The sequence below is a fragment of the Equus przewalskii genome, chromosome 16 (assembly GCF_037783145.1).
Source record: "Equus przewalskii isolate Varuska chromosome 16, EquPr2, whole genome shotgun sequence".
Lineage (NCBI taxonomy): Eukaryota > Metazoa > Chordata > Mammalia > Perissodactyla > Equidae > Equus > Equus przewalskii.
The window spans coordinates 67,393,710-67,406,449 of NC_091846.1; the positions used below are offsets into that span (position 1 = coordinate 67,393,710).

The 12,740-nt window shown below is 37.4% G+C and overlaps 1 protein-coding gene across 4 annotated transcripts in view; it reads left to right on the forward strand.

Moving 5' to 3' along the window:
- Positions 1 to 12,490, forward strand: part of IPO5 (importin 5) — a 55,690-nt gene extending 43,200 nt beyond the window's left edge. For all 4 annotated transcript variants that reach the window (XM_070579099.1, XM_070579098.1, XM_070579100.1 and 1 more), the window contains 11 exons: positions 824 to 956; positions 1,045 to 1,166; positions 2,748 to 2,844; positions 4,019 to 4,191; positions 5,183 to 5,294; positions 5,381 to 5,436; positions 6,513 to 6,635; positions 8,217 to 8,436; positions 9,304 to 9,532; positions 10,973 to 11,114; positions 11,748 to 12,490. In XM_070579099.1, coding sequence (XP_070435200.1) covers positions 824 to 956; positions 1,045 to 1,166; positions 2,748 to 2,844; positions 4,019 to 4,191; positions 5,183 to 5,294; positions 5,381 to 5,436; positions 6,513 to 6,635; positions 8,217 to 8,436; positions 9,304 to 9,532; positions 10,973 to 11,114; positions 11,748 to 11,834 — 1,494 coding nt within the window. In that variant the 3' untranslated portion in view covers positions 11,835 to 12,490. The remainder of the gene's footprint in view (positions 1 to 823; positions 957 to 1,044; positions 1,167 to 2,747; positions 2,845 to 4,018; positions 4,192 to 5,182; positions 5,295 to 5,380; positions 5,437 to 6,512; positions 6,636 to 8,216; positions 8,437 to 9,303; positions 9,533 to 10,972; positions 11,115 to 11,747) is intronic.
- Positions 12,491 to 12,740: the final 250 nt, after the last annotated feature.

The following is a 12,740-nucleotide window of genomic DNA, read 5'->3' on the forward strand; positions in this document are numbered from 1 at the left end:
GTGCCTGTCGTACTCCCCTCACTCCCCTCTGCATCAGCGTTTAGTAGAGTGCCTGCCACGTGGAAAACACGGCATATTTGTGGAATGAATGCACTTCATTTTTACACTTAAAATTGGGATTTTTTCTTTTGTTTTATTTTTTAAATTAGGAGTGGGGAGTGTGTGTGCACACGCACGCAAGCACACACGCACTTATGTGAGATAGACAGATACTGGGGAGTAAAAGTCTCTTTCTGGGTTGCAGAGATGATGAATTAGAACCAGATTGTAGGTAATTTGCAGGTGATTAAGTCGTTGTAAACACAGTAGTAGGAGAAGTGGTGTCTTAAATATACCCAGTCACTTACGTGGAAAATTAAAACAACTAAAAGAAAGGGATGTTTTGTTTCTTAGGTGTTAATAAATGTTTAATGAATGGAACGCTAGACAGTAGGGATACAAAGTCAAGTAAAATATGTTCCTACCTTCAAGAATATTAGTGCCTAGAAGTTGATATGTTTAAGAGGGTTTTATTTACATGATTCAAATGCTATTAGGGGAAACTATATATTGCTTGTTGAAAGGAGGAAAAATAGACACAGTCCTTCTTTCTCTTTTGCCTCACCTACTGTCTGCATCCCAATGTAGAGGTTCACAGTGATTCTGTTATTGTCTCCGAACATTTTAAGTATGTGACCTTAGAAAATGTGCTTACTGCTTCAAGAGCCATGTATGTAAAATAAAAAATTGTTTCTGTGAGATAGGGAAATGGCTTTCTTTATGATGTGGTATTTACCCCTTGTTTTTAAATCAATTTTAATTTAATTGTAATCTTTCCCCCCAGATCTCTTACATGATCTCAGCATGGGCCAGAATGTGCAAAATCCTTGGAAAAGAATTTCAGCAGTACCTTCCAGTGGTTATGGGGCCTTTAATGAAGACAGCTTCAATTAAGCCTGAAGTAGCCCTTTTAGATAGTAGGTGTCTTTGTGAGGACATAGAAATTATAAAACTTCTCTCTTTGTTATTATTTTTAACCTGAATTTGTTTTCTTCCCTTTAATAGCCCAAGACATGGAGAATATGAGTGATGATGATGGTTGGGAATTTGTGAACCTAGGAGATCAGCAAAGTTTTGGTATTAAAACTGCAGGACTGGAAGAAAAGTCAACTGCTTGTCAGATGCTGGTAAGTTATGATAATGTTTACTAAACTTTGTTTTACAACTTCTCATAATACATTTCATAAGATTGCTTTTCATGATGCTAAAGAAATTGGTGTTTTTTTGTTTGTTTCTTGTTTTGTTTTGTTTTTTTGAGGAAGATTAGCCCTGAGCTAACTACTGCCAATCATGCTCTTTTTGCTGAGGAAGACTGGCCCTGAGCTAACATCCATGCCCATCTTCCTCTACTTTATATGTGGGACGCCTGCCACAGCGTGGCTTTTGCCAAGTGGTGCCATGTTCGCACCCGGGATCCGAACCGGTGAACCCCGGGCCGCTGAGAAGCGGAACGTGCGAACTTAACCGCTGCGCCACCAGGCCAGCCCCTGAAGAAATTGTTTTGAAGAGTTAGTGATATATTCTTTAAAAAATGAAGTGTGGAAATCTTTTGACGCAACATTTCCATTCCTGGATTTCATGCAGCTAAAACCTTTCATTATCAGTGCTGTTTCTAATTTAAAAAAAGAGAAAAATAAGCAGCCTGAAGACCTGTTATTAGGAAGATCAATAATTACTGTACCCTGGAGTATTATGCAGCCATTACAAAGCTACATGTGGACAAAGGTTTTTGTCTGTGTTGTGCTTAGTATATAGTAGATGACTGAGGAATATTATTTTGAACAAATGAACAGAACTGTGGTCATAATGTTAAAAATAAAACTGGCATGATTCCAGTTGTGTAAACAAACATGGTAGGAAAGTCAAAATGTTTATAGTGGTTATCTCTTACAGTATTATGGGATCAATGTTTAAGTTCTCTTTCTTTGAGGGTTTTTTTTTCCTCCTTTATGAGCAAGTGTGTTACAGACAATGAGGGATAATATATTTTTTAAAAGATAGAATTAAGAGATAACCCTAAGTAAAAGTTATTGGCTTAAATTTTATTTTGTGTTAATAAAGCATTGTTGTGTTCTCTAATTCATTTAAATGTATGTTTCTTAAACTTAGCAATATTTAGTGCCTGTAATTTGTAAACATTTTGGATTTTTGTGCTTTTTCTCTCAGTTGAAGGCAAATACAAATGTAACATCGGTAAACAAAATTATCAAATCTTTTAATGTAGTGAGAAAGAATAAACAAACAATTTTAAAAACAGCATTGTGATTTTTGGTTTCACTATTGAAAAGATTTTTTAAAAATACCAAATAATGTAAGCCTGTTTGCTACAGATTTACAAAGTAAATGATATGCTACAGTTGTTTTCAGAGTTTTTTATATCTTTTAAAATTATTTTTTCTTAAGTGGTATATTTTGTTTGAAGTATTTTCAGAGTGCTGACACTTGCTAAATTCTCACACACAAGAAATAAATATGAAGTGTTCCACATTCGAATGACAATACAGACTACAATCATTTCACAGCCCTTTCCCATTTGACAGTTCTTTTTGGTTAGAGGACTAATTTGACAGTCCTGCATGCAGTTTGAAATGTAGTTCTAGTCAGGATACAACATTCTGTGGTCCTTATGATTTTGCTGTTTGTTAACAAATAGTAATACTTACAAACTAACATGAATCTTGACTTCTTTTTCAATACTTTGGTTTCAGGTTTGCTATGCTAAGGAGTTAAAGGAAGGCTTTGTGGAATACACTGAACAGGTTGTCAAACTGATGGTCCCTTTACTGAAATTTTATTTCCATGATGATATCCTACAATTTTTGAATGCAAAACATGTCTAGGTGTAGTTAAATTGTAGCTTGTTCAAGTATTATTAGACTTCGTGTTAACTGAAGTAGTATCACCATTATTGTTTGTGTTTGCACTGGCTGTAGTTTCATATTGTAGGCTTGGTTCTTTGCATGTGCCTTTGTTTCACTGTGCCAAAAAGATGAAAAAGAAAATGTTACCTAGCTTCTAGTTGACAGTTTTCTCTGGACCACTGAAGGACTTTAAAGATTGGTATTTTATTAACAAATGTTTACAATTGTATATAATTGCTAGTTTTCCCAAATACGTTTTGGTTAAGAAATGTTTCTTACAGGTTAGAGACCCACTGATACTTAACTTTCTGTAGCACAAAAGCTTACCTTTCAGATGTGGATGGCACCTTTGGGGAGAAACACCTCTTAGTAAATCTGCATGTTAAATGTTTTCCTCCTCAACATAATGATAGTGGTAATTAATATGTGTAGATGCATTGTTAGGCCTTTATACACACACAGTTTCATAGATAGGTAAAAAAAGACAGCCCAACAGAATGGTAAGCCCAGACCCAAACCCAGATCTGGCTGACTCCAGAGCCCCCTTCCTTGTAGTTCCTCATGCAGTATTCTGTAGTGGCATCCTTTACAGAAGACAGCTTTTGCCTGGCAGAGACTTCCCACGGTGCCAGAGGACATAGCAGAGTTGTTTTTAAGAGGAAGTCTCAAGACCTTATTTTACAAATGATGTTAGATAGGGAGAGGCAGTTAATCTTTATTGAAAATGAGAAGGCTCCTGCAGGAAGACACCCTCAATAGTTTTCTCAGTAAAGTCATAGCTTCACTTGCATTTATTAGAAACATGTTTTACTGAGAGTAAAAGTCTTGAGACATGCTATAAGGACCCCAGGTCCTTCCACAGTCATTATTATGTTTTTGGGTTACATTTGAGTGCTTATTCCTGCTATATTGTAGGTGATAGAAGAGACAGGAGCTATGTTTTAGGGGCAGGGAGACTTCTATTTTTATACACATGTTATATTTAACACAGGCTCTTGGATAGCAACCTTAGGTAAACAGAAGTTCCCTAGCACCTCTGCTAACTCAGTGAGCACTTTCAGAAAAATGATAGAATAATCTTTTGAGGATAGTTGATTATATTTTCTTAACAATAAAACGTGTTCGAGTGGCAGCAGCAGAATCCATGCCTCTTCTCCTGGAATGTGCGAGAGTTCGTGGTCCTGAGTATCTCACACAGATGTGGCATTTCATGTGTGATGCTCTGATCAAGGCCATTGGCACAGAACCAGATTCAGATGTCCTCTCAGAAATAATGCATTCTTTTGCAAAGGTAAATATTTTTCTTTTAATAATATGTATGTTGTGTGTTTATTAGTCTTGTTAAATAAATTAGGGTTTTTGTGTGTGTGTGCTGTAACAAATGATTTTTTTTTACCAAAAATGTGCAGTTCTTTTTTATTTTAATATTTTGGTGTTGTCATTCTTTTTGTTTGTAATTTTTTTTTTTTTTCAGAGTAGCTACTCTTGTATTCCAATCTTGATTAGTTTCTACCATCATTTACCTAATAATCCAACCACAGAAGCTTGGGTATCATCTCCAACTCACGTCTAGTTTCTGTCCTATTCTCCCTCCAAAATTGCTGTTTTTTTGTCTTTGCCTTGTCTCTTGTTTGTGCTGTTGAAATAGCCTCACTCGGTCTACTCCAGAAACCACTCGCTTTTTTCCTCCCCGTTCCTTCTCCTTTTCTCAAGCATTAAGAAAATTGACTCCTTAAGTGACTTAAGTCACTCCTCTTCCCATATTCCATCTCTTGCTCCACAGTTTGGTTCAACACTTCTTCAGCATCTTTATTTGTCCTCATTTACACCTCAGCAGTTCAGAATTTCTTCTGTATTTTTTCAAAGAATGCATGCTTCCGTGCCTTTGCCCATATGATTCCCTCTGCCTGTAATGCCCTTCCAGGGCACACTTACCCTTTCTCCAATGCTGTCTCTGAACAGTGTGTGTGTAGTAACTGATCTCCTTAGAAGCTGGTTGGTCAGTTTCCTCTTTGAATCCTCAGCACCTAGCATAATGCCTGGCACTTAAGATATGCTCAGCACTTGTTTAAAAGAAAAATATTTTTAAAATTCTTCTCTGATAAATACTGGCATGGTAACAAATACAAACCGAGTATATCTACTCATGTACTCAATCTTCCAGAGTACTGAGTTATGTTAATTTTTCTCATGCTTCCTTGTGATTCTTAATGGAATTTAACATTTGACTCTAAAAACCCTTAGATCTTATAGGTTGCTTTCTTTCCTCAACCTCATTTTAGTGCATTGAAGTAATGGGAGACGGATGCCTTAATAATGAACACTTTGAAGAACTGGGAGGTATATTGAAAGCTAAACTCGAAGAACATTTTAAAAATCAAGAATTACGGCAAGGTAAGTTTTCCATGCTTTTATTTCTGAATGTAATCCTTGACCGTTTGGCGACCATTTAAAAAGACATTTATTTGGGTGTGTTTTAGTTAAAAGACAAGATGAAGACTATGATGAACAGGTGGAAGAGTCACTACAAGATGAGGTAAATTATTCCCTTCAGAACTTAATTTACATGACCGTTTGCATCTGGAAGACTTTTAAATGCTTAAGTTTCTGATTCATCTGACTTATTGTGATATGATCATCAGTGATCTTTACAGAAGAATCTGATGTGTGTGTATTTCAGTTTAGAGGATAAGTGGTCTGAAATGAGCTGGTGCGTGTGTTGGATGCCGGGTGTGCGTTCTGTTGTGGTGCCTCACGTGAAAGCACTCTGGAGCCCACCGAGTGTTTTCTTTCACGTCCTCCTGGAACAACCATTTGTACTTGGTGGTGCTTTCACCATTTTAAAGATGCATGAGCTCACACTCAGGTGTTAAATGACTGCCTAAAGCCACACACTGTTGACAGTCTGGGGCTTAAGGCCAGATCTTTCTTGTAACGTGAGCTGTCTTTCTGCTGGACCACAGAATAAGGCAGATTTCCTTATCCATAATACACATGCACAGGTTGATAGAATTCTTCTTCCCCTTGTTACTCAGGTCTCTTCTCAACGAGCCGCTTGATGCCATCAAACATATTTCCACTGCGAATTTAGGGTCCAGAATGGGTGGCATGTGGCCATCCTGGTAGACCAGTGTTAATGTGCAGGTCGTGTCAGTTCTCTGCAGAGTGCTCACGCGCTGACATGCAAATTGCTCCTAGGCATGAGATGGATGTTTTAAGTAACTGACCCCATGTCTCCACCATCCTACTCCAAAATTGGAAATGTTCTTGCAGAAAACAAAAAAAAAATACTAAAGTAAAAACACTTGTGTTTTAGAACTTTGAAATTTGGTATAATTTTTCAACCTTATATTTTGTAAGTGTGTTTCAAGAAAAGTGCGATAAGTGCAGGCAGTACTTGCCACACACCTTTATCTTTCCATGGGCAGGTAAGAGACATGACATGCAATTGTTGAGGTAACCTCAGTTTCTAGACTCTTGCTATGCTCTTAAGAAAGTGATGAGAAATCTAATTTTCTGCATTTCTTAGATTTTTTAAATAGATGTTACTGTTAATAATAGTGGGGATACTTTTTAATACATATGGGTGTGTTTTTTATTTTATTTTTTTAGGATGATAATGATGTTTATATTCTGACCAAAGTGTCAGACATTTTACACTCAATATTCAGTAGCTACAAGGAAAAGGTGTTACCGTGGTTTGAACAGCTGCTTCCATTAATTGTCAACTTAATTGTAAGTGTTAACCTCTCTGACAGTTGTTTTAGATAGTTCACCTGGAGTTCTTTCATTGCAGCATTTGAAAACTTAGACTTGCAAGTTAAAGTGGATCTTAGGAATCATGAAGAGTTTCCACTGTACACCTTTAATTTTATCAGGTTTATTGCAGTGCCCTGGAGATTTTCTCACTGAATCTATGCTTGAAGTTTGCTAATGTGATTTTTTTTATTATTTCAGATTATCTATGCCCTGCTAAATTAATAAATGGAAACAGTGTGATTATCCTTTTTTCACTAGGCCCTAGAGAATTCAGTTAATGTACAACCAGTAATCATAGATGCTGGATGATGGCCTTATATGTTCAATTCCCGCCTCCCCCCGCTTTTTTTTTTGAGGAAGATTGGCTGTGAGCTAACATCTCTACCCATCTTCCTCTACTTTATATGTGAGACGCCTGCCACAGGATGCCTTGACAAGTGGTCTGTAGAACTGCACCCTGGGTCCGAACTGGTGAACCCCTGGCCACCAAAGCAGAATGTGTGAACTTAAGCACTGCACCACCAGACTGGCCCCTCAATTTTTAAAAATATATTATAAATTAAAACCGGTCATCAGATGTTTGTCCCTTTTTTGGCTTTCAATCTTGGTTTTGGTCTTTTGGGTTTTTTAGTGAGGAAGATTGACCCTGAGCTAACATCTATTGCCAATCTTCCTCTTTTTGCTTGAGGAATATGGTCCCTGACTAACATCCATGCCGGTCTTCCTCTATTTTGTATGTGGGACACTGCCACAGCATGGCTTTGATATGTGGTGTGTAGGTCTGTGCCTAGGATCCGAACCTGCAAACCCCAGGCCGCTGAAGCGGAGCATGCAAACTTAACCACGGTGCAACTGGGCTGGCCCCTCAATTTTGTATTTTATTGTAGTTAGTAGTATAGTACATTTTTCAGAAGATTTAGGCACATGTTTCTTAGCTTGTTGAATCAATACTATAAAGTTAAGATTTTCACAGCTTTTTTTTTTTTTTTTCCTCTCTCTCTTTTTTTTTTTGAGGAAGATTAGCCCTGAGCTAACATCTGCCAGTCCTCTTATTTTTGCTGAGGAAGACTGTCCCTAAGCTGACATCCATGCCCATCTTCCTCTACTTTATATGTGGGATGCCTGCCACAGCATGGCTTGATAAGCGGTGCCATGTCTGTACCTGGGATCTGAACTGCTGAAACGGAACTGTGAACTTATGCTGCACCACTAGGCTGGCCCCTATTGTTTTTTAAATACATCATTAACACTGTCTTTTATATGTAAATGTATATGCATTGTAAATGTGTATGCATTGCTGCTAATATAAGTTCTTGTGTATGGTAATGTCAGATTGTGGAATTCTGTAACAAATCACACAAGTCTTTTTAAACCTGTACTTTATTAATCTGTGTCACAGTTTGAGGATTGTTATTCATAAGAAGTGATTGTCACTTTGTTGTTTTTCATTGCCTATTACCAGGAATATCCATGTAAGCTGATAGTTTATAAGTGAATATTTTTTTACATTCTTTATGTACCAACATTCAAAGCTTAAAAACATTCTCTCTTTTGTAGTGTCCACATAGACCATGGCCAGATAGACAATGGGGATTGTGCATCTTTGATGATGTCATTGAACACTGTAGTCCAGCCTCATTTAAATATGCAGAATATTTCTTAAGGCCAATGCTCCAATATGTATGTGACAACAGCCCAGAAGTCAGGCAGGCAGCTGCGTATGGCCTCGGAGTCATGGCACAGTATGGTGGAGATAACTATCGTCCTTTTTGTACAGGTACTTTTGTTTATTTGGTTCCATGCATTTCATTCCAGACATCCCTTTTATCCCTACCTCATTCTCTTTTCCACACCCCCAAACATTATAAACTTACTTCTGTCTTAGTCTCCTTCCCTTTTGCAAATACCTCATCTATAGCATTTATGAATTTACCCTCTTTTTTTTTTTTAAAGATTGGAACCTGAGCTAACAACTGTTGCCAATCTTTTTTTTTCTTCTTCTTCTTCTTCTTCCCAAACCCCGCCCAGTCCATAGTTGTATATTCTAGCTGTAGGTCCTTCTGGTTGTGCTCTATAGGACACTGCCTCAACATGGCCTAATGAGCTGTACCATCTCCGTGCCCAGGATCCGAACCAGTGAAATCCTGGGCAGCCAAAGTAGATCGCTCGAACTTAACCACTCGGCCATGAGGCTGGCCCCAGCTCTCTTTATTCTCATAGAAATGGGAATGGAAATGGTATCTGAGTGGAGTCAGAGCCTCCCCACCCAGGTTTTCCAGAGTTCAGTTCATTTTGGATTTGCAGGGTATACCACAGCCCTAGTATGGGACTTTTAAAACAAGAATATAGCTAGGTGGCTTTTAAAAGCTTCAGTACCCTGAGGTGATAGGAGTGTGACTCTGGAGGCTCCTAACATCTCGGGGTCTCTAGCTGAGTACAGTGCTGTGGTCCTGACCATGCTGGGGCAGTCTCCCTTTCCTGACTATGTCTCTGATTCTGTAGCCAAGAAGACGAAACATTCCTTAAACTTCAGCGTTTCTTCATTATCATCAATAACTGGACCAAAGATGAAAGGAGGAAATATTTATGTTCATTTGTATGAAAATGAGATTTTAACTCACCTTTTTTTAATTGCTTATTTTAGAAGCACTTCCACTGCTGGTAAGAGTTATTCAATCTGCTGATTCTAAGACCAAAGAAAATGTCAATGCTACAGAGAACTGCATCTCAGCAGTAGGGAAAATTATGAAGTTCAAGCCCGACTGTGTGAACGTTGAAGAAGTCCTCCCACACTGGTTGTCTTGGCTTCCACTACATGAAGACAAAGAAGAAGCTGTTCAGACTTTCAGTTATCTGTGCGACCTGATTGAAAGGTAAGAAAGGACAGATAGACCTTATTTCATTCCCCTTCGCATAAAACAGTGCTTCCTGTGCACAGCCTTCAGACGTTTGGGTTTGTGATAATGCTGTCTTTGTAAATCATACTAGGAAACCATATCACAGTTAAGGTTGCCTTATGATCCGATCTAATTTTGAGTTTTTCTTTATGGAGTTAAATTCAACAGATGAGGCATCATGGAACTTGGTGTTTTCAGAAGGTTCCCTTCTTATGTTGTTGCCCACCCCATTTATTTATTTGTTTGGCTTTAGTTTTGTTTTATTGTTTCAGCTTTACTGAGGTATAATGGACATATCATCTATTAGTAGAATCAAATTGAAGTACACTGTTAGTACCATATTTTGAGCCTCCTAAATTCTTGTGTGTGTGTTGTGTGTCTTTTTCTTTTGGACTCAAGAATCAGTGGTATAAGGAAAATGTACCAGACGGGTAATCAAGATCTGGCCCTAGGCTCTGGTATTATTAGTGCTGTTTTGTGCCCTTGAGTATATCTAAGAATTGCAACAACCTGGAAGGTATAGAAGCTATCAAATCAAAGGCATGTTCTTTGGTGTCTGTTGTTCGAAGTCTAAGTTCCCGTAAATTTTAGTCAGATCTGAGCTCTGTCATTATTAGTTACTGCTTTATGAATAAATCCAAATCTGTGAATAAATCCAAGGGCTACAGCCACGCATCTTCCTGGAGGTTGTAGAAATAGGCCAGTGGGCATATTCTCTCACAGCTATTTAAGGTCAAGTTCACACGAATATTGTGTGTGAGTTCCCACTGAGAACATCATTAAGGAATGTAACAGCCATCCTGGAGACTACACTCTCCTAATCTGCTTCTGCCTCTGAAGTGACCAGTTCTCCGTCGGGCTGTTTGATCATCTCCCTTGGAAATGACTACTCTGAAATTCTCTTAATAACAAGGACTTGAATTCTAATTAAATTCACTGTTACGTTTCTTTCCATTAAACTTGCCTGGAATTTATTTCCCATCTTATTCTCGAAATGCCCGTGTATCCTTTAGAACTTCATATTTATTTTAGAAACCATTTTATAGTATCTAAATAAAATTTGTGTTAAGAAACTGTTATTCTTAGTTATATCTTACTTTTTTTTTTAATGTCACAAATTATTTATAAAGCACTTAGAGCGTTCTTTTGTTTGGCCCTTAAAACAACCCTGAGAGATGAGCCAAGTATTTTTCCCAACTTACATGGGAAGAAACTGAAGAGCTAATAAGTAAAATCATCAGGGTTTCTTCCTACTAAATTTTAAAAGGCAGTTGATTTTAGTGAACACATAATCATTTTATAAAGACATTATAACAGAATTCCGTGTTGGGGTAAGGGTTGAGGGAAAATGTGAGTGCTTGAGTGATTTCTCCCTGTAATTTTCATTTATATGGTTTTTTCTCTTTCTTTTGTCAGTAATCACCCAATCGTTCTTGGCCCAAACAATACCAATCTGCCCAAAATATTCAGTATAATTGCAGAAGGAGAAATGCATGAGGCAATTAAACATGAAGATCCTTGTGCCAAACGTCTGGCTAATGTAGTTCGCCAAGTGCAGGTAAGATTTGGTTAAACTGAGAAAGGGGAAATAAAATGTTTTTGGGGTTTTTTTGTTTGTTTTTTTCCATATTCTTCTATATTAGAGGAGGGAAATAGAAATCCAATGAGCTAAGGAAATTTCTTTTTTATGTTCGCTTGTCTCCAAGCCTCAGATGAATTATACTTAATATATAATCTAGCTGTATGTTCTCATTTATGAAAACTAAAATATTTGTCTCAAATTTGAGACATTTTGAACCCATTCGGTGCTTAGCACATACTCATTCTGTAGAAGTTTTGCTGCATATCTCGGAAGAAAAAAAGATGAGATTTTTATAGTAAATAAGCTGTCAGCTACTAAAGTTTTTTAAATGATTTTTACTCCTTAAATTCCTCGGTGTTAGTTACTTGAATGTGTCATCCACCTAGTGTAGCTTTATGAGTACAAAAATAATAAAGAAAACTTACCGTAGATGAAATGAACGTTAAAGAAATGAGCAGATTTCTTGCTTTTCCAATGATGCTCATCAAATCGATCTACCTGGAAAGCAAATATTTTGGCATTATTACAGTCTACCTAATGACAATTTTTAAAATACTTCCAAATGACCACTTCTCCAAATCTAAATCTGTGAAACTGTTTTTTCCCTAGACTTCTGGAGGATTGTGGACTGAATGCATAGCACAGCTCAGTCCCGAGCAGCAGGCAGCCATACAGGAGCTCCTGAACTCTGCTTGAAGGGCCTTGATATCACCACCAGAAAACTAACTCCAAATAAACGTTTACCCTTTTGTTTAGGTTTCTTTGTTTTGTTTTTGAGCAAAAGAGAATGGTAGAGTTGTGTGTAGGCCCTTCTTCTGCAAAGCCACAACAGCGGGAAGAGAAGCACTGGGTTTGAGAATGGTGTTTAAATGGATTTCTATCATTGCCACTGAAGAAGTTCCCCGTAAGCCCTACAGTAGCACTGAAGAGTATTTTTCTATTGGTATAACCCACCCATTGAAGGTGAAAGGGAAATAAAATTAATTTTTCTCATTAGACATAAGGAAATTTAAGACAAAACAGCTTTAAGATCAGTTAGCATAGATGTGCGTTAAAACAAATTGCTATACACCTAGTGTTAATTCTGTTTATTGGAGTGTGAGTCTTTTCGTAGGGTAGAAAGAAGCCTACCAGCAAACTGGTAGATCCAAAAATTGAAAAAAAGCTGAAGACAAAACAACAAGCATGAAGATGTCATATTTGATGTCACTTTCAGTTTTTTCCCAAAAGGCTTACGCAGTGACTCAGTTTGGAAAGCTTTTCAGCTTCCAGCCCTTGAATGTGAAGTGTCGTTGGCATGTCTGGCAGTAGTCTCTCGTTCACTCCTCAATAAACAACATTGAAATACAAAAGAAGTTTGTGTAAAAATTCAGTACTGTCTGGCTTTGATTCATTTAATGTTTTTAATATAAGAATAAGCTAATATTTTTTTAAAGTAATAACTCTGGCTCTGAATGTTTTTTTCCCGATGTTTTCCTTATGCAATTCAAACTTAAAAGCATCTAGTTTTTACCGTCTTCCACTTTAGTTTAAGCTAAGTAATGATACATCTACTCCGTTCACAATTGGTGTCCTTTTAGGTTTTGCAAATTTCAACCAGTA